At 41.8% G+C, this 21,539-nt stretch overlaps 1 protein-coding gene across 4 annotated transcripts in view; it reads left to right on the top strand.

Annotated features, from left to right (window-relative positions):
- Window positions 1-4,402: 4,402 nt before the first annotated feature.
- Window positions 4,403-21,539, top strand: part of Ccdc186 (coiled-coil domain containing 186) — a 33,898-nt gene continuing 16,761 nt past the window's right edge. The window contains exons 1-8 of one of the 4 annotated variants that reach the window (XM_075974507.1): window positions 4,403-4,630; window positions 5,648-5,767; window positions 6,134-6,368; window positions 12,583-13,262; window positions 14,958-15,084; window positions 16,067-16,195; window positions 17,201-17,413; window positions 18,271-18,390. In XM_075974507.1, coding sequence (XP_075830622.1) covers window positions 12,604-13,262; window positions 14,958-15,084; window positions 16,067-16,195; window positions 17,201-17,413; window positions 18,271-18,390 — 1,248 coding nt within the window. In that variant the 5' untranslated portion in view covers window positions 4,403-4,630; window positions 5,648-5,767; window positions 6,134-6,368; window positions 12,583-12,603. Of the gene's footprint in view, window positions 4,631-5,647; window positions 5,768-6,133; window positions 6,369-12,576; window positions 13,263-14,957; window positions 15,085-16,066; window positions 16,196-17,200; window positions 17,414-18,270; window positions 18,391-21,539 lie in introns of those variants that run through there. The other 3 variants (XM_075974508.1, XM_075974506.1, XM_075974504.1) reach the window with 3 other exon arrangements.

The raw sequence follows: 21,539 nt of genomic DNA, 5'->3' as shown, positions 1-21,539 counted from the left end.
GCCTGTCATCCACTTTCAAGAGGATTCGTTGTCAATCTTGTCTGCATTTTTAGCCTGGCCACTTCTTAAATATTTAAAAGGAATTCCCAGATTTATTACTTTACTCTTTTTGCATTTTTTTAAATTTATTTTGTGCCATGGCACATATGTGGAAGTCAGGGGACAACTTTTGGGAGTCAGTTCCCTTGTTTTGTTTTTTGAGACCGTGTCTCACTATGTAAGCCCTGACTGGCCTGTTGTTTGCTATGTTGACCCCGCTGTCCCTGAAGTCACCAATGATTCTCCTTCTTCTGGCACTATGATGACCAGGCTGGCCATGAACTCAGAGCTATCCACACTACTGTCGCTGGAATGCCGAGTTTAAAGGCATGGGCTATTGTTAGGTCCCAAACCCTGAACAAATGACTGAGATACCTATTTAACATATCAAATTGGACCTGACCGCCAGGTTCTCCCAATATCCCTGATTCCCTTCGGGTATGCCTAGCATACCCCATTCTCTACCCTAAATTTCTACAGCCTAGGGGCTGGGCTGCCCTTCCCTATGTAATCCAATCATTTCGGTCACCCAGTCTTTTGACTACCCTTTACTCTCCTGATTTCCTGGCTCCCCCTCACCCCCTTCCCCTTCTCTCGCAAGGTCCCCACTCAGGGTCATGTTCACTCTGGACGCTCCTAGACGCCTCTGCCACTGGCTGTGCCCTCCCTCAAATCAAACAACAAAACAAACAAAAACAAGAAACCCCTCTCCACCATACCTAGGAGCAGTCACGTCTTTCCTTTTTTATTTATTTTTTATTCAGCTGCCATATCTGACATTGCCCTTTTCATCTTTAATAGATTATTTTTAGGATAGTTTTACCCTTACAGAATGAAAAAAAAGAGGGTTTTCATGATGAAGTCACATCCAGTTTCTCCTGCTAGGACCCTGTTAGTGGGATAAGGTCTTCCCTTTTAAGGACTCATTGACATCAACCGAGGCCCATAATCTATTCAAATCCCGGCCTTGCTTCTATCCATGCTCTGAGCCAGAACCCAACATTCCCGTTAGTTATCTTTCCATCAGCTCTCTCCAGACTGGCAGCTTCTGGGAGTAGTGAGCAGGCTTTTGGAAGCATGCCCCATGATCATGAAGTTTGTCTGGTCTCAAGTTTGTCTTGTGGGAGCCCACGTGTGACTCAGTTTCCATCTGGAGTCATTCTGACTTAAAGAAGTCATTTGAGTTCAAGCTTGCCTGCTCTGCTTCTTCCAGTAACCGTGAGGGCTGTGAGTAATGTCTGCGTTAGGCCACAGAAAGAGCATTTTTTTGCCCAGATGAAAGAGCACATGTTTTCTATTAAGATTTGGGCTGGTGTACTCCAGCCAGAGGCACTCCTAGTAACAGATTAGAGGCTGCTTAGCTGAAGAAGATAATGCACCTGCTGGAGCTGCCTCCCAAGGACAGTGCAGGGAGGTGGTCAGCTGACTGTACGCCTCTTTGTCCTGCCTTTTGGCTGTATTTAGTATATATGCTGGCTGAGAAATATACTTGGGGCTGTTTGGAATTGGCCTCAGTCCTCCCGGTATATCCTATGTTTCGGTCTTCATTTCTCTTGATCTAACATTTCCTCAGCCCCAGCGTCCCCTCTCAGGGAACCCCCATCTGATGTATGCTGGAGTGGGCTCCGACAAGTTCTCATGATCGGGAGAGAGTATGAGTTGTTTGGAAGACCATGGAGGCAAAGTGACATTTTTATTGTTGGATATCTGTCGGACATGGTCAAGAGACTGAGGCATGGTGAACAGTGCCTTGGGCAGCTGTGAGGGAGGCTCCAGGAACAAAGGCAGAGGGCTTTACCTCAGCTGCACTTTGTTCCCTGGATTATTCTGGGACGTGATGTTGTGCCTCCTGTGTTAGACATTCACATTCAATTTATAAGGCGTGTTTGTTCTTGTTGGACACCATAACATAGCTGTGGAACCCAGTCTGGTCAGTGCACCCCAGCTCTGGATATGGCCTCTGCCTTGTTTTCATGCTTTCCCAGATAGAATCTACAGTACGGGCCAGGCATTGCGTTCAAATGGCCTGTCCTGAGAGAGTTCAGTCAATAGGTGTGTGCTGGCATTTATTTACAGGTTTTTCTGATCATCCTTCTCTGAATGCGAACAGCCTTCCTCGGACCACTGCTCTGTTACGTTTGTGTATAGAAGTGCACTGCAGCCAAAAGGAAGGTTGTCTGTTGTGTGATTTTTTTTACTGTTGGCTTTTTGAGGGGCCCACTACCAGCTCCCAAATAAATCGTACATGGAGGTTTATTCTTAGTTATGAATGCCCAGCCTTAGCTTGACTTGTTTCTTGCCAGTTTTTCTAACCTAAATTGACCCAGCTACCTCTTGCCTCTGGACTTTTATCTGTTTCTGTGCACTATCGTTTACTTCTTTCTCCATGGTTTGTTGTGTACCTAGGTGGCTGGTCCCTGGTGTCCCACTCTCCTTGTTCTCTCTCCTTTGCACCTTGCTGTCCTTCTCAGATTTCTCCTTCTATTTATCCTCTCTGTCTGCCAGCCCTGCCTATCCTTGCTCCTGCCTCACCACTGGCCGTTCATCTCTTTATTAGGACCATCAGGTGTTTTAGACAGGCACAGTAACACAGCTCCACAGAGTTGAACAAATGCAGTGTAACCAAAATCACACACCTGAAAATAATCTTCCCCAACAGTTGTTACAACTTTAGATTGCTGTCTGTCCCATTCTTTCAGGCCTCAGATCCCAGGTCCAGCAGACAAGAGCTGCACAGGTTGACGAAAACCGACAGATATCAAATACACATTTTATGAATGTGATTTATGATCATGGAGCAGGTTTGATCATATAGCTGATGTAGTATTTATTACATTTCTCCCCTGTAAAGTTTTCCCTTTCTACACGGTGTGCCGCGGGAGAAGTCATTACTGTTACACATTTCTTGCCCCAAACTTGGAGTCAGGCCTTGTAACTTTTCAAACAAGGCACATTTGGTGGGAAACAGAGATCTGGAAAGTAGGGCAGTTCTTTAGGCTGTTCTTTTAGGTAGACACTTTCACATCCAAGGACTAAATTCCAGGCCTTGTCCATGCTAGGCTAATGTGGCAACCCTGACTTCTTCAAAAAACAAACAAAAAGCCAATTTCATTTGGGGTATTTCTAAATACAAATATAAGACTGCAGTATTTCTATCTCATTCCTCTGGTTTTACGTCATCATTTCTTTTCTTTTATGGTTAAGACAAATTAGCTCCCCAAGCATACTTGATGTTTTGTTACTAGTTATAAAATCAGAAGTACATTTCAAAAATTACCCTAGCATTTCTCCTGACAATGTGAGCACAGAAATGGTATCCACTCTTCTTTCGCTTTGTAATAACACACTTCACTAGTAATGTTCGCCCAATTTGTTTTTAAAGCCAAACAATTCTTTTCCTATGCATGTATGTATGCATGTAAGTATGTATTTAGAGACAGGGACTCCAGGAGGTAAAGCTCAAAGGGCTTCCACTCCACCTTCCCAGTGTCTGGATAACAGGTGTAAGCCACGACTCCCTACTCAACCCAACAATCTGTCATTGGCATCTTCATTGCAAAATGTGCTGTAACATTAGCGTCATTTACGGAGGGAGGCGTCATTTTCTTATCAAAAAGACACTGGCGTTGCATTTTTTCCTCCCCAGCAATTATGAAAGTAGTTTAACAGGAGTTATGTTTTTCAAACTTGCCATTGAAGACGAGTCTTAATTTTCACTCACGATTTATGTCTACACGGTCCTATACTTTAAAACATCTTTTCATTGGCAGAGGTGGTTTGCAAAACCTACTGACTGAAACTGCTCGCTTTCCTTCCTTCCCCAAACTGGGCTTGGTCTATAATTAACACCCTTCTTGCAGCCACGCAACCTTCTGGGACACTCAGCCAGGAGCCCTAGGTCCTTCCCAAGGAGACAGATGCATTAACAGGTTATTAGTAAACGATGGTATCGGGTGAAGATTCCAAGTCAAGGGTGTCATGCAACCGCTGCCGAGATCTCTCACTCACAGATAGGTTGCTCCTGAAGACTTGGCCCACTCACGTCCAGTGCAAAGTTTGCCCCTTCAGAACCGGGAAGCCACATCTCGGTTCTCTTTTTATTACTTTATGCCACTGACTCACTACGTGACCCGCCAAAGGGTGAGGAGGGAAGATGGCAAGAGTCCTTCCTACCAACACAAAGCCACGGGCTTGGAGAGGGAAGGGCACGGAAGCTCTTGAAAGGGCAGGCGTAGGTACGAGGTACGCGGAAAGGTCTCTAGGAGCCCGGGGACTGGAGGGAAAGCCACGCCCACCCCCAGGTACCTAGCGTCACGCTGCCCGCGCCACGCCGATTGGCTCCTCCCGGGAGTCCCGCCCCCTCAGCTGTAGCCGCGCCGGCTTCGGCGTCGCCGCCATCTTTGTTGATGTGTCAGCTCCTCGGGGGTGTTTTGGGGGGAACCCTGGGCTGAGAGGCAGCGGTCGGCCGCGATCTCCACGCGTGATTTCCTCGCTCACCCCGTGTCCGCGGGATCCCGCCATGGAGACGCTGGCCCCGGAGCCGGAGCTTCATCGGCCTCGTTAGGGTGCGGCCCAGGCCGGGCGACGGACGGTGAGTGGTCGAGGGGCGTCCGGGGCTCGGCGGGGGACTCGCGAGGGGCGCTGGGGGACTCGCGGGGGGCTCGGCTGGGGACTCGCGGGGGCTCGGCGGAGACTCGCAGGGGGCTCGGCGGGGACTCGCGGGGGGCGCGGGGGGCTCGGCTGGGGACGCGCGGGGGTCTTGGCGGGGATTCGCGGGGGTCTCGGCGGGGACTCGCGGGGGTCTCGGCGGGGACTCGCGGGGGTCTTGGCGGGGATTCGCGGGGGTCTCGGCGGGGACTCGCAGGGGGCTCGGCGGGGACTCGCGGGGGCTCGGCGGAGACTCGCAGGGGGCTCGGCTGGGGACGCGCGGGGGGCTCGGCGGGGATTCGCGGGGGTCTCGGCGGGGACTCGCGGGGGGCTCGGCGGGGATTCGCGGGGCACTCGCGAGGGGCTCGGCGGGCGCTGTCCGCGCGCCGTGGTTCCGGCTCCGGCCGGGCCGCGACTCCGCGCGTGGGGGTGACGGCGGGATGGCTGGGCCGTCGGGACTGTGTCCGCAGAGCCGGGGACTCCGGGAACGCAGGCCCGGCCGCCGCCTTGCCTTCTTCCCACGCGGGCTGCGCTCTCACGTTCCTTAGGAATGGTTCTTTCTGGTTGTGACCAAAGATGTCAGTGCCTTTCGTGAATCTTGGTAGGGAGTCGTCTCCAGGGTAGGTCTCCCTTCCCACACATCCTCAAAGTCGCCACCCCTGGGAAACAGTACAGGTAGAACAGTGTGGCTGCTAGCCACGGGTCACTCTTTAAATACCCGCGTCTTGGTTTTTGTTTAGTGCAGAGACCCGGGTTCGGATGCAGAGCACCCGCGTTCGGGTCCTGCGGCTCCGTAGCCAGGTTTATCCGCCCTGTGTCCTGCGCCTTTGATGGCCTGCCGTTTGCTTTCTTCTGAAGTGGTAGGCAGGATGCTTGTCGGAGAAAAGTGCGGCAAATCAGCCTGACAGTGTTTCCGGGGACACTTGTAGACACTCAGAGAACAGTCTGTGTTTCTGCTCAGGTGTGGAGCGGCCTTCACAACGTCTTCACCTGTATCTTTGTGTGTGGATCCTGTGGAGGAGGCTGAGGACCCAGAGACAGTGGTACTGAAACCCAAGGGTCTCTGCTACTCTTCAGCCCGGTGTGTATTAATGATCACACAAATAAAGCAGCAGTGTTGATTGGACCATTTCTTTTTGTTCCTTTTTGGTCTTTTCATGTCTTAAATGCAGTGAGGATTTGGGGGAGGCCGAAAATCTTGTGGTGCTGCCCCAGTGTGTCCTCCTTCGTACAATGTGATAAGTAAAGTGTAACTTTGGAAGATTGCCAGAAGATGCGTGGACTTGTTTGGTTTTTTAAAGGCCTATTCTAACTCAGAATATAGACCCTTTTTTTTTTTTAGCAGAGCTTCTATGGAGTGTGATTGACAGAGTCCTATTTTTCTTGACCAAAAGGCCGTGTGCTAGGGCAGTGACCACTCATAAGCATTTTGTTCCTTCACCCACAGACTAAAGAATTGTCCTTTGATGCTGCTCATTGAGGCAGCATAGCTGATTCTGGCTTAGGGCGGTCAGTTCTGAACGCCTTCATAGCTGCGTGGTGACCATAGTAAACAGCATGCTCAGCACAGCCCCGTGAGGAAGCCGTGGTGTGATGGTTGGAAGCACAGAGCAGCCATATTTAGAAAGCTGTCTCTCCACTTGAAGGGGACTAGTACTCTCCCCCAGTTTATCTGACTCACGGTAAGGAAAGAATATTTAACCTCAAATTCTGCTCTGTTTTCCTTTTAGTAAAAACTAAGATATTTCTTTTACTTCTTGTCTTAAATGACTGAGGCCAAATTTTGAATTTCTCATAAGTTCACAAACATCACTTGGCATACAATATTTAGTTGTTCTATTTAGTATTATTTTAGAAGCAGGATAGGATAGATGATTTAGATCTACAAATGATACTATAATCTTACACCATTTCAAACTTACTTGAACTTTCTTAACAGATTTTGTTTGCTCTAAGAAGTAAGATATTGGGGTGAAGGGGCCTTAGACACCAAGAGCTGAAGCAAACCCAGCACAATAGTGACTGGTGTGAGCACATTTCTTAGTGCTTTTCTGTCGAGGTGGGTGAGCTGATCCTTCACTGTAGGATTATGTAGTAAGTACTAATAAATAGTTGATGTTTTGAGTAAACTACATCTTGGCAATTAGCTAAATTTAGGCATCAGTCCAACTCTTTAAAGGAAACTTAAAAATCCCGTTTAATTGTGGTTTTCAGATTTTAAGAACAATGAGATAAAAACACTTGTTTTCTTAGACTTTATTACAGTTGATTGAGTTTGTAAAAATAGCTTCAAATTAAGATTTCTATATCTATTTTCTGCCTTAATAGTTTAAAAACCATTTTAGGGTCATATAAAAATGCATAGATCTAAAGTACCAAAACTATGATTGCCTCTTCCAAAGGCAGGTGTTAATTATATATACTTCAGGATGTATAAACTACCTCAGTATCTCATTAGAGATAAAATATGAAAAGATCAAAAACAAAGAAGCAAACCCACCAGGACTATTTCATTTGTGTAGTGAATAAAGACCTGAAGGATGCTCAGTACACTAAAATTCTAATTCGTATTTGATTGCTATCGTTGAAAAGTCTTCCTTCTCGCAGAACATTCCTAGACTTCTCAGAAACCACTGCCTCATCTCTCATCTCTTAAAAGTAGAAATTGATCTGCGTAAATTTGCCTTCTAGGAAACCTCAGTGCCAACTGTTGTAGTCAGGGCAGCATGAGTCAATGTTTCCTACACAGGTTCTCTTCTGCTCTGTTTCTTTGTTACTCTAAAAGTGTCACAGTTAATGCAGCTTCAAATTTACTAAATTTACTTATAAATTTAGGGATTATGAGGAGATAATGATTGGATGCTTCTAAATTTTGATTTTTACTTTTGACTTGAGTTGCCATACCAAAATCTTGTTAGAACTAATCAGAAAGGTAAGTTTATTTATGCTTTCTTCAAGCTGTATTGGGAAATGTGCGAACATTTCTTGAAATATTTATACTCTTAGAAAAGACAGGAAACCATTTTATTGAAGAACAGAAGTGTGCTCACAGGCCAAGTTTGTATGTGTTAATGCATATTAGTTCGAGAAGCACACAACTAGTATTTGGGAGTGGAGTGGCGCATAATTTAAAAAATGTAAAAAGTATGCTGAACTAAGATTTTCAACTGGATTTAAAACATATGTACACATGCATATATATGCACACATACATAACATACATATACATATCTTGTGAAATGCTAGCTGACTTTGAAGTACTGTAATGATAAAGTAAATACTGATCCGTAGTGTTTCAGCATTTTACAGCAGCAAGACAAATGAGATTTAATAGTCTCTGTGTTAGTCTTGTACCTCAGGTCTGCACTTGAGTGTGCCCTATTTTATTCCACACTACGTTCCCAACACCTAGAACAATGTCTACATTGAAAAAGCCGCCCCATGTATATTTGGCAGATGAACACTTTGGAAATTATTTTTGATCTAGTACCTTTGCATAAGGCTTATTTGATAACCTGTTATCAATTATATGTAGGTGGAATTCAGTTTTATTTATAGTTTAGTGAATTAGCCTATGGGTTTTTGTTCATAAAGCACTAATTAGTGGGAAACTGGAAAAAGAACTGAAAACTTGGTGTTTTCAGTTACATAGTTTTGTGTGGAATAACATTTTAGAAATGAGTGTGCCCCAAAGAATAAAAGAGGAGTTGGATGAGCATGTGGCATGGAGCCTTTGATGGGTTGCCTACAGCTGATGCACTCCACTCAGAGGAAACCCAGTTCCCACTGCAACAGATTTAAGTGTGAGCTGGTCCTATGCTACTGTGTCAGAAACAGGAAGAACTGTGAGGACAGCAAGAGAATTAAGAGGGATTTTGTGATTGTGTTATAAATAAAGTATTTTTCTTCATGAATAACTTACTACAAAGTCAAAATAGTGATGCACATTGTAATCGATAACCATACTTACTGTATGTATCTGTGAATCCGATTTGGGTCTGTCCAGCACTTAAACAGTCTTGTAATCAATCTCTAGTTTTACTATCCTCCCCTTTTATACTCTATTCACTCTTCAATAATTTTGATGACAGCATTTCTTCTAAAAGAAAAAACTTGGACAGCATCAAATGGTTAATTTTACATCAGCATTGCTAACTGGGGACGCCTGTAGGGGAGCTCAGCTGACTCCCCCTGCCCCCTAGTTAATGGTAGATAGATCAGTTATCATTGGATTCATTGGATTCTGTCTGCAGCAGTTAATGCCCTCCTCAGTGTTGACGTTATGTGTACAAGCATAGATCCTCCTTAACATCTCCTTTTTTCCTCTGGTCACAAGTCAGTATTCATTGGGGCATCAACAAACTAAATTTGCACAGTCTTAATGGATATCATGTGCCAGTTTATATAGTTTTTTCACAGGTCATAACACATTTAAAGAGTATGTAAATTACTTGTCTTTTAAGTTTAGTCCCTGATAGAATATGTAAAACAAATTCAAAGTTTGTGTAAGCAGGTTACTTTGTTTTGCTGTTACCTAGATAAAGCTCCTGTAGAATGGGAGATGCATTCATTGTTCTGCACTGTCTTGTACACTAGAGGTCTCCTTACTAAAGCCCACTAGAGACTTTTCTGTCCCAGGTCATTTCACAGAGCTAGTGACTGGGTCCTGCTACCATTGAGAAGAACTAAACAGTGTTTGCAAAAATGGCAGTAAATGTTGTACAGAGTGTATTTGTTAGGTTTGTCTTGTTTATTGCTGTTATTGTTTGTTGCAAGAACTACACTCATCTAAAAGGTGACCACGTCTTCAGAAGGGTCACGAAAGGCTGTGTCTGCTCGATGGGTGTAGATGCAATGTGTTTCAATTTATAGGACAGAGATTGTTCTTATGCTTGTCATAGGGATAATTGGGGAAAGATATGGCATTAGAATCAGTCCTTAGACATAATTAGTCTCTTTCTGAATATGGGCAGAGGTCAGGTTTGGAAACTGGTATGACAGCTTTTCTGAGGAATCTCAATGATTTCATTTAAAAAACAAAAACAACAGCAAAAAAAAAAATCACAAACATATTCTCCCTGAAATAAAATAGAAGAAAAATTGAAGCTATAAGTCTCTAACTGCTTGACTTAACAATGTCAATCTAATCCTACTCCATAAGAGACAGGTTTTCTGTCTTTTCTCTGACTAGCCTTTTCAGGGTGGAGACAGAACTGAAACTTTAAAGAGGGAAGAAGAGGGTCCAGTGCATCACTTCAGCTGTCTGTGTGTGATTACTGTCTGGTAGAATGGACAGTAAGTGTTGGCAGGTTCCTAGCCTCCAAGCTTGCCCTTCGTATCATGGGAGGCTCACTTCACAAGTACTTCCTGGTCCTTTTTGGCAGTCAGTAAACTACATACTTCTTCACTTCTTTGAATTTGATGGTTCACTTCCCTTAGTAACCCTGTCCTCACTTCCTGTCACTGTTCCAAATAATCTGCCCTTCTATTAACTTCTTTGCTCTTTGACTTGAAGATACAGAAAGAGAGAATTGAATGAGACTGAGAAACTACATGTTCCAGGTCTGAGTTGAGGCCCAGGTTGGATTGACAGAGGGGATAGTGTCAGAAAAGCAGGAGAACAAAATGTTTAAGAGGTTATGAAAGCACAGGAGAAAAGGGGGAAGTGAGATGATTAAATATAGGATGCCATCGACGGGGAGGTACTCCCTTACCGGGACCATAGTTAGAGGTTAGCTGTGGCCATTTTGTTTAAGACTTTGGAGAAGCTCCAGTGGGAATGCCTGTTCAAGTAGACCTCAATATAGTACAGGCATAGCATGAAGAAGAGGACAGAACGTCATGTCTGTGACTTGGTACAGGGCTGAAAATTCTTGTCTAGGCATCCGCTGTAGGTTATTGCTTCAAGTTAGCTAACTGGGTAAATGCTAGGAAGGGAGAAAGATTTAAGTGAACTCTTGGGACGAAGCCAAATGGAAGAATGTGTTTTACTGTTGACAGATCATGATACACAAAGAAGAGTCTCAAAGCTGTTGATAAAATTTCTTCTTAACGGAATGCTAGGGAGTCACAATGCCTTTATCATCTGTTCTCTGTTAAAGGGATTCTTTATCTGCTGTGAATTCAGCTTCTGTTGGTAGAGCGTTAACTAGTTATGAACTTTAAAGCCATTGCAGTTTTACATTTGTAAGATTTCAAATCCAACAGCAGTGAATTATAGCTTACATTCATTGTATATCATTTCACGTGTTATTCTTTAAAGAAAGATACTTTGAGTGAGCTAGTTTGTAAGTTGCTTTGAGGCTAGTACACCTGTCTGAGATTCAGATTTTTGGAGTAAGTTACCGAGATTCTCTTGTGTTTACTGCAATTATTTGTCCGGCCTAAAGTCTTTAATATCAATATGGGCTTGGGCCTTTTATGAAACATAGACAGCATAATAGTGTTCATTTGTGTCATTTGGAGGTAGGTGATACATAGTTAAGTGATTGGGAGCCTGAGATTAATGACTGTAGTAATTGTCTCCACAGGTGGTCCAAAGGAACAGAGTGTTGGACAGTGACTCCTTTCTATGTTCTAAAATAACATTCTTCAAGCACTAACTTTATGTTTTGCAGGTTTTAGGGCAGCGAGTATTTGAGAGCTCACCAGATGCTGGAGATCATACAGTAAAATCAAATGTTGTAATAAATGTCTTACATATTTATTATAATTATTATATTATGATACAATAAATTATAATTATAATTTATTACTAATTTATTATAATTCATCCTTAACAAAATTCCTTCCTTCTTAGTGCTGTGAGGTCTCTGAGGCCAGTCTTCCTTGTCTCAGTGACCTCTAATCATAACCCTTCTAGAGTTTGATGTAGGCATACATTCTTCTGTTGTACAGGTGGGTCTTTGTCTTTCTTTCCACACACATACTTCATATTGGAATTACTTTGCTGTAGTTGCTTATCTTCCCAGTAGCAGTCTGATCTCGTCTTTGGTAGCTTCTCTGTATGTATGTGCTCTGTTGAAACATGACCAAAGACACTGACAGTTCTTTTCTAATTAAAAGTTTATATTTTCAATGTTGTGTATATATTTGTTGGAGTTAGGAGTTGTGCTTATGAGTACAGTGCCAGAGGATGTCAAGCTAGGCTGTTGGATCCCCTGCTGTAGGTACAGGCAATTGCGTGCTGCCCAACATGGGTGCTGGGAACTGAATTTGAGTCCTTTGCAAGATCAGTATATACTCTTAACTACTGTACCATCTTTCTAGCCCCTGGTAGAAGATCTTATATCCTATATATATTTCAGGATAATTTTTGAAGTTGACTAATTTTCCATAAAGAAGATAAAGGAGGAACCTTTGTAAATAATATAAAAAGGTATTCTCACCTAGTCAAATAAAATGTTGCTCTTGCTGACCTAGACAGATATAGGCTCTGCTTGATTTACACTAAGAGTGCTTTGAAATCAACAGTAGAACTGGATTCCCAGATCCCTACCTAGGTAAAAAGCTGCTTCCTGTCAAGGGTTGGTTCCCAGCGAGGTCTCTGAGCTGAAACAGCTTATTATTTTTCAGTTTTCTTCTTGGTGAATTTTTGTCATCTTCACTTGTGCACTGTGTGTTATCTTCCTTACTGTCCTTCCAGTTATGTGGATTGTTCCTTACCCCTGCAGCTAGAAACCAGAACTAACTAATGAGGCTGGCTGACCCAAAAAAGGGAACACGGTGATACGGCATTGGGCTTTGGGTTGACTATTCTCTTTGTTCTCTAAGGAAGGCCTTATTAAAGGAATTGTGAGTGGTATACTTTATGGTCATGTCATAGGTCTGTGCAAAAATGTAAAAGCTCTTGGTTTAATTTTTAAATTTTATTTGGTTTCTTATATGTAAATGAAGATCAGGAGCAAATTTGAAGAAATGCAGAGTGAATTGGTGCCAGTCAGCACATCAGAGACAGCGCCCATGGCCTCGCTTTCTTCCAACGCAAATACTGGGACAACACCTGAGATAAAGGAAGACTCGTGCAGCCCGTTCCCTGGTGATGAGAGCAACAAACTAGAAACCGAGTCTGAACTATTGCCATTGAACTCTGACAAAATTTTATATCAACCTAATGAACACAGTAGTCAAACTGAACAAGAAAATTGTATTCCAGACTGTGGTGCTGGTGAGAATTGTTGTGCAAAAACAGACGCATGCCCAGAAAACTCTGAACAAGTAGATGACTTTCCTGCTGGGGACTTTGCAAAACAAGTGTCAAAAACAAGTGGCCCAGAACAGACGGTAACACAGATACTAGCAGAGTTAGGGTCACCTGAATTTACAGAAGCTAGTAATCCAGAGACTTCCTCAGCAAGCCTCTATGATACGGACTGCACCAGGAAACTCATTTCTCAGATAAAGACTGTTTCATCATCAGATGATTTGTTGGGAGAAATCGAATCTGAGCTCTTATCTGCAGAGTTTACAGAGGAACACCAAGTCCCAAATGGAGTGAATAAAGGGGAGCACGCTTTAGCCATGTTTGAGAAGTGTGTGCACAGCAAGTACCTGCAGCAGGAGCTCACTATTAAAGAGTAAGTCTAGTGCTGCGGGAAGAAACAGCGGCAGGCTTCATTTTCTGTAGGGAAAGTAGCCTCTTTCTCCTTTTCATTTCAGAATGCAGCCATGCACACGGTGGGTGGGTGTCTACTTCCTAATAACTGAGCCACTCATGTTTGCTGCTTCCTACTGTTGTAAGTCTAAGAGAATAAATATGGTAGCTAGTTACTGTAAGCTCATCAGGGAGTGAGAACCTTTTACAAAGGCAATTCAAGTTATGTCAGAATAAATTTGAAAGGAAATTCAAAGTCATGAAATTTAAGTTTGGAAGAACAGAAGAATTAGTTGATTGAGCACATTTTGCTTTTAGACTTAATGTTTGTGTAGTGGTTTTTTATTTTCTTCAGCCTGTTTTTCTTTTTTGTTTGGTTTCTCTAGACAGGGTTTCACTGTGTAACAACCGTGGCTGTCCTGGAACTTGCTCTGTAGATCATACTGGCCTGGAAAACAGAGATCCGCCTGCCTCTGCCTCCTGAATGTTGGGATTAAAGGCATGCACCACCACCTCCCATCTTAATTTTTCTACTTTTAAATTTAAATTTTCTAATTTTTTAATTAAAAAATGAGTGTGTTATGATGTGAGAGGTGAGCACATGTGGAAGTCAGAAGATGACTTTATTGAGCCATTTTTCCCGCTGCTCACTTAGATTCTAACCTGGAACACTGCTGACCTGTGATAGACTCTGCTTTTGTACTTGAACCATCTGTGCTTCTCTTCCTTGTAGGCTTAGGGTAGCTGCTGCCTTCATTCCCCAGTAGTCTGCACCTACTGTGGTAGCGCCACCCCCAGAGATTATTTCTGATACTCTTTCCTATTTTTCTTAGATGTTGAATCTTAACAGTTTGTATAGCACTTATAAATTTAAAGATGTGCACATCTACTAGTCTTATGTGCTAGTAATTATGTGACTGGCACGCCCCTTAAGTCTAGACTCTTCACAGATACACTATGTACTGCTGTTGTCCTGCTTCAGGGTAAAACAGAAGTGTGTAAAGGCTTAAGAGCCAAGCTTTATGAGTTCGGCTTTAGAAGTTTTATCAGTTATTAGTGGAAATCATCAGGTTACAAATTGTAAATAAAAAGTATTAGAAGTACAGTTAAAAAAAAATTCTCTTCTCTTTGTTCCACCCTGTCAGAGCAGTGTGGTTGAGTGGGGCGAGGGCATTAATCAGAAGCCTGAAATTGGAAGAGTCCCATTGTCTGAGTCAGATTGTTCATTCCTGTGAGAGAGACGGAGCTTACTTGGTGTCACTCTTGTGGATATTACGGCATCATATATGTGTCAAATATTATTATAAGCTTCACTGAGTTTTTTGTTTTGTTTCACATATAATATTTTTAACTCCAAATAAAACACTTGTTGGTTCAGATAAGCAACTTGATGTTTTTCTTAACTCTTACCTCCATTTAATATTCTGTGAAGAACATTACCTTTCAGTTCCTTTGATTGAGACTTTCAAAAATGCATCATTTACCAAATGTCTAATTTGCTGAGGTTTTTGTTTGTTTGCTTGGTTTTTTTTTTTCTGGCAAAATTGTAGGTATTGAAGATGTACAGTGTGATGATTTAAAGTTATTATAAAGTGACTCTACATCTAATCTGTAGATAGATACTATTCCGTATCTCATTTCCCTTTTTGCCATATTTATATTGCCATTTTATATTTAGGTTAATTAAAGAAAATAAGGATCATCAGGAACTCATCTTAAATATTTGCTCAGAAAAAGACAATTTAAGAGAAGAACTGAAAAAAAGAACAGAAACAGAGAAGCAACATATGAACATAATTAAACAGGTAAAAAAATAAGTCTTTCAAGACCATACTTAAATTTATAAAGTAAACTTCTGAATAAAACAGTGTAGTAAGTTAAAGCACGTCAAATGCGGGACACCACTTCATATGTAAAGCATTGGAATGACCGAATTGTCTTATATAAGTAATGACTTGATAACTGTTCCAAATAGGACACATTTTTTTCCCAAACCATGAAAAAGGTCTGATTTGGTTTAATTTCTTACCAATTAAGGGAAGATATACGTAACTGTAGTAATATTTCTGGACGTTTCTGTCTAGCCTTGGGATCTTTTTCTCCTTTATGCTCTAGTACGGTTTCATTCTCAATGTTCTGTGAATTCTGCTGTGAAGGTCAGGCCATGCTAACTGGAGTCCATAGCCGGAACTTTCCTTCTTTCTTTCTTTTAATGGGTATGTTTGCTGTATGGATGGACAGGCAAGTGCTTAGGTTGGTAACAGCAAAAACCGCTCTTGGTTTTTCTGAGCTTTTTTTCCCCCCTGTGGACAAGGTGTGAGTGTCCTGTACTGAGGTGGCAGAATGTAGCACTGGCATGTTCTTGTGTGGGCATCACCAGGTGCACTTGAACTAAGTGCTGAGACATAGGGGATGCAGTCTTGGAGCATGCCTACAGCCCGTCATTTGCACAAGCGTGACTGTCTCCTGTTATTTCCTAGAAAGCTGTGTGATGAAAACAGCAAACAGCTGTATAATAAAAATTAAACCAAGTTTTCAGTTACTTGTGTTTCAATACGTATTTATTATACCTTTACAAAATGAAAGGAGACTGTAAGCTGTTGTGTACAGTAGTTAATTGTGATTTTTATGTGCTCCAGGTCCCACATGTAGCCAAACTAAAAGGTGAGAGAACCTGAACAATAGTCAGGATAGATATTTTGTATTCTTCCATTGTATGTATTAATTGTATCATTGGTCTGTTTGGTACAGCTATAAACTATAACCTGGAAATCATTCCTTTTACAGTTAGAATTAAGAATAGAGGAACTGAATAAAGAAATTAAAGCTTCCCGAGATCAGCTAGTAGCGCAGGATGTCACAGCTAAAAACACAATCCAGCAGATCCACAAAGAGATGAGCCAGCGGATGGACCAGGTATTCATATCTCTGTTAATCTGGTAGTTCGGTACTTGTTTGTTAGAGTACAGCAGTTAGGCTGTTGTGACTCTGGTGGTATTTATACACAGCTTTTAAAGGAAGCCAAGGACTGGAGGAGGTACTTAGCTGGGAAGACTGCTTGCCAGTCTTGCAGAAGTCAGGAGTTTGCGTTGTAGCATCCAATCAGGTGCTCCCAACCACCTGTCACTCCAGTGCCAGGGTTCCAATACCCTCTTGTAACCTCCAGGGGCATTCACATGCATGTGCTGAGACAGAGATACACACATACACATAAATATAAATACAAAAATAAATCATAAACAGTGCTAAGGCAATCATAAATACATGCTAATTTAAAAAATTTAATAAATTAAGGGACAAAATGAGTCACCTCTTTACCTGTCTCCAGTCCCTTCTTACTTCTTTTCTTTGTTCCATAGGTAATTATTGACATTTTGTTATATCACATATACCCGTACTATGACACCTGACACCTGCTTGCATGTATATGCTTTCACTAGCCCCTTTTGTGTTGCTACAACAAAGTGCTTGAGTCTAAGGTATTCTGTTACAAAAACAGAAGCATATTTATGTTACAGTTCTGGAGGTTCAAGGGCAGGACAACCCAGAGAAGGAGTTGTTAGATGACTCCTGGTGACCAGAAGCCAGACTTCATTCTCTCTTTCCAAGTGTCTGCCTACCAATCCTGCCAGCCGAACCCCACTGCAAGTGTGAGGATACAGGAACTTGTTAATGTGGACCCCGATGGATGGTCCTCTTTCTGAGGCCCAGAGTGGCACAGAAACTGGCAAGGAAGTGTATGTGGAGAAGAAGGGAAATATATATACATAAAAACCACACCAACCAAAGTAAAAAGAGTAAGAAAGGGCCGGGCACTTAGTACAAAAGTATGTGCCCACACTGTGGGGAATAGTGTTTATCTGTAGATGTTTTCATGTGAAAATACTTTTTACTAACGCTAGGTAATGTTTTCTTTCAAAGGCCAATAAGAAATATGAAGAGGCCCGTCAGGAAAAGGAAGCGATGGTAATGAAGTATGTGAGAGGTGAGAAGGAATCTCTAGACCTTCGAAAAGAGAAAGAAACACTTGAGAGAAAACTTAGAGATGCAAATAAGGAATTGGAGAAAAACACTAACAAAATTAAGCAGCTTTCTCAGGAGAAAGGGCGGCTGCAACAACTCTATGAATCAAAGGTATAATTTGTGCCTAATCTGAAGGTCATGCCTCTTTCCCTAGTCACACAGTGGTATAGGACTGAAACATTCGGACAGAAAGTGCTTTTTATTAGCTGACTGACATGCGTGTTTTAGGTGCCTCATTCCCTGCTTATAGAAAGGTTTTTCTTAATTATTTTTAAAGCTTTCTTCTATAACCCATTGGAAAAATTAGTTTGTATCTCAAAAAATTGTTTTGCTAAAATATGTACATATTAGTGTCAGCTGTGAATAGCTTTAAAATCAAAACTATAATTTGGCCAGAATCTGTTTTTTTTTTTTTTTAAATTCAATACATTTTCCTCATGCAGTGCTAGTGATTGAGTTTAGGGCATCATACAGGCCAGACAAGACCACCACTGCTGAGCGCATCTGCAGACCTGGCCAGAATCTTAATGCAATGCTTAGTTTACCATAGAGTAGAACTTATATTTTTCTTATTGAAAAATTTATTCTAGAGTTGTCCTAGAAGGTTGAATAGGTGAAGCCATGGCTAATCAGAGCTCTTGCTATTTGTCTTTTAGTTTGGAAATGTTTATATCGTCCTCAGGGATTCTAGCAGAACCAGCTCAATCATTTTTTTACTTTACTGCCAGGCAGTTAAGAAAAATCAGAGTGTGTTTGTCTTCTTCTGTATCCACTGGCTAAACTAGGTAATAATTGTCCTCGTGTCTACTAATTTGATTTAGAGTTTTATTACTCTCTTATTGAACCTTAAATCAGCTTTATGGCCTGTGGGCCATAGTGTACCCACCCTTGAATTATTGTGTTATGCACAAGGGTATAAAGACGCACAGTTGATTGTTTAAATGAAGAATGACCTAATGTGCTTTTAGGAAGGTGAGACGTCTAGACTCATCAGAGAAACAGACAAGTTAAAGGAAGAGATCAGCTCTTACGTCATTAAAGTCAAGTGGGCACAAAACAAGTTAAAGGCTGAAATGGATTCACACAAGGTGAGTGTGGCCATGCAGCTGGGTAGCCATGAACACTGAAGACATTTGGAGGCAGCTAACGAGTCCTAGAGCTTTCCTTAGTGACTCCTGCGGGGTGGATTGGATCTGAATGTTGGGTCATCATAAGAAAAGGATTTTCTGCCCAGGCTTAGAATGTTAAATTTTATAATTCAGAGTTTACAACACCTAAATTTGTCATGTTATTTAATCTTTTTATTTTATTTTTTTGATACTCAAATCTGAGGGCAGGGAAACTTCAATATATGTTATTGGGATTAAAATGAGGAAATTTAAAATATCTTAAGATTCTCATAATTAAAAATACATGTTCATATGTAAATAGCTTATCTGTTTTCATAAATATTTTATTTCTTTTATGCTGGCAAAAACCAATGTATGTGCATGAATGCACATGTAGTGCTAGGCTAATTACCTTGTCATTGACTGCTTGCTTCAAATACCATTTTATTTACAAATTAATATAATGAAATGTAGTAATAAAGTCCAGTAACTGGTAATGTAGCTAAAACACAAATAGAGTTGTCTCTGGAGAAATAAAAATCTGCAGATGATAAAATAATGGTAAAAATCAGCTCTTAAATGTGGCGTAAGTAGAAGGGTGGTGTTATGGAAATAGTGTGTCATTTTCCAAGTTTTTATTTATTTTTTTAAATGCAAGTATGTATTTTATTGCAATTTTACTAAGAAAGATTGTCTCAAAATTCATACCCCTTTATTTGAAAGTAATAAATTGATATTTGATTGGTATCATTTGATAATTGTATGATTCTGGACCATAATAATCCTAATTTTAAAAACTGATTTATCTGTATATCTATTTGTATGTTCATGCATGTGTGTATGTGTGTCTGTGTGTAAGCATGACAGGTAGGCCTGCTCTTTTTGTTTTTAACTTATTTATTTATTAAAAATTTCTACCTTTTCTCTTCCTCCCATTTCAAAAATAGGCTTAATGATGCTGTCTAAAACATAATTTCAGGTTGCCTTCTTGTTGTCGTTATTTATTATTTGTTTTGGTTTTGTTTTTTTGAGACAGTTTCTCTGTGTGTAGTCCTGGCTGTAGATCAGGCTGGTCTCGAACTCAGAGATCTGTCTGCCTCTGCCTCCCAAGTGCTGGGATTAAGGCGTGTACCACTACTGCCTGGCCAGATTGCCTTATTAAGGATTACCAAGTCAATAAAGTTTTTAATTACCTTTGGATGCTTGTATGTTAGTGTCAGAAAGTTGTAGGTAGTATGTACTGAGTGGCCAAAGGTAGGTTAGTAGTGAGCATGTGGGAAACTACCAAGAACTCCCAGAAGCCAGTGGGGCAACCTGACTCACTCAACTACTCAAGATTTTCCTTGTACTCTGGGTTATGTGGTAAGAAATTAAAATCTGAAATTCATAATTACTAGCTGCCTGAGTTGTTTTAGGTTCTGAGCACAATGCTTAATCATTTCTAATGTCTGTGGCACTTTCTTTTCCTTTGTCTATATTCCTAAGAGAGAATCTTAAGGTCTTTTGGAATATTGGCATTAAACGTGCATATCTGTGAGTCCTGAATGTTTAAGACAGGTTGTGAGAGACTTCTAACGGCAGCATTGAGAGGGAAAACCAGGTAGTTTAGAGAAGTGACTGAAGGCTGATTCCTGTGAGCTGACGTGATGTAGATTAACAAGTTAGAACATAAAAATAGTAAGCATATTGACCTGCCGCTTGTAAACTTTGTGTTTACTCATTCTCTTTTAAGTAAGGCCTTTGGTTTAACCAGCCAGCATTAGCCCTGTGTACAGCACTGTGTTAGGCAATGCGGAGATGTAAGCGTCAGGAGATAGCCTTTGCTTTCAGTGTCTGCACCAGGGCTCTGGTTCAACTTGTTCTGTGCATCTTTCTACTGGCTGGGAGATGGAAACTGAGTCAAGATTTAGTGGTAATCTGGCAGTGTGGGAAATCACTCAGATTAGCAAGAGACAGAAGTGGCTTTGTAAACTTTCCTGGTCCCCGCTTCAGTCTTAGATACAAACATTGGGATACTGTGGGTTCTGAATCTGTTGTGAGCAGTAGCCTGTTCAGCCCTCCAGAGCATGTTACCAGACTTGAAGTCTAAACTGTGTGTGTATCTGATATCCAGGCCAAGATCAGACTACAGAAATTATTACTTCCCCCACGCTCCTTTGTGGATTTAACTAAAATTATTTCTCCAGTATCTAGCCCTTTAAAACAAAAGGTTTTTTTTTAATTTTTAATGTAGTGAATAATGAAGAAAGACTTTCCACACTGTACCTCATGTACTTGCTTATCTGTCTGATTGACATGGTCTCACTTGCCTGACCTCAGAATAAGATCTCACTGGAGCATAGGTATGGCTGGCAATAGATATGATCATGGTCCTTTGGCAGCATGGTTAGCTGTGTTGGGTGCTTGCCAGGCAGTTCTGCCCCCAAAAGCTAGCATTCTGGAGTGGTGTCTTCAAGCAGCATGTACAGAGATGGGCAGGATACAAGAGAACTTACCCTGGAGGCCTTTGCGACTGGCACTGTTGTGTGTGTTCTGTCTGCTCCACTGCCTAAAGCCAGGGCCCGTGCTGCCTGTGCTCCATGGCCGCTGTCTCTGTCACCGTGCTGCCTCATCCTGATAGGCTGTCGGGCTCATTAGCGAGAGTTAGGAACTTCTGATGGTGTCCCACTTCCTAAGCTGCCATCCGTTTGTTCCATAGCTTTACGCTTGATTGCACTCTTGCACTGTGGGATAGCAAGACCCAGACATATCCTTCCACCTTAAACTACAAATGTTCCCAAAATACAGAAACTGAAAGGTAAAAGAAAAGAAAACCTTATGTACACACACAAAGGAGAAAAATAATAAAAATATGTGAAGGTTTTCAGACTTGATACAAAAGACAGTATAAGATAGTAATCCCTATCTGAAATAGATGAGATTATTGCCAGGCCTCTGGCTGCAGCACAAGGAGAGGAATTGAAACCAGGCCCAGCACCTTTCTGGATTGAGGATATAGAGTGCAAAGTATGGAGGACAGGAGGACGGGGTTCAGACATGCAAAACTAGTAGAGCCAACAACCTCTGAAGTCCTCACAAGGGCCAGGAAATAAATGTTCCTGTTGACACCAGCCAAAGTGCATGGACTC

Source organism: Microtus pennsylvanicus, chromosome 5, assembly GCF_037038515.1.
Source record: "Microtus pennsylvanicus isolate mMicPen1 chromosome 5, mMicPen1.hap1, whole genome shotgun sequence".
Classification (NCBI taxonomy): Eukaryota; Metazoa; Chordata; class Mammalia; order Rodentia; family Cricetidae; genus Microtus; species Microtus pennsylvanicus.
The sequence above is the reverse complement of the archived record's forward strand: the minus strand, read 5'-3'. Positions and strand labels throughout refer to the sequence as shown.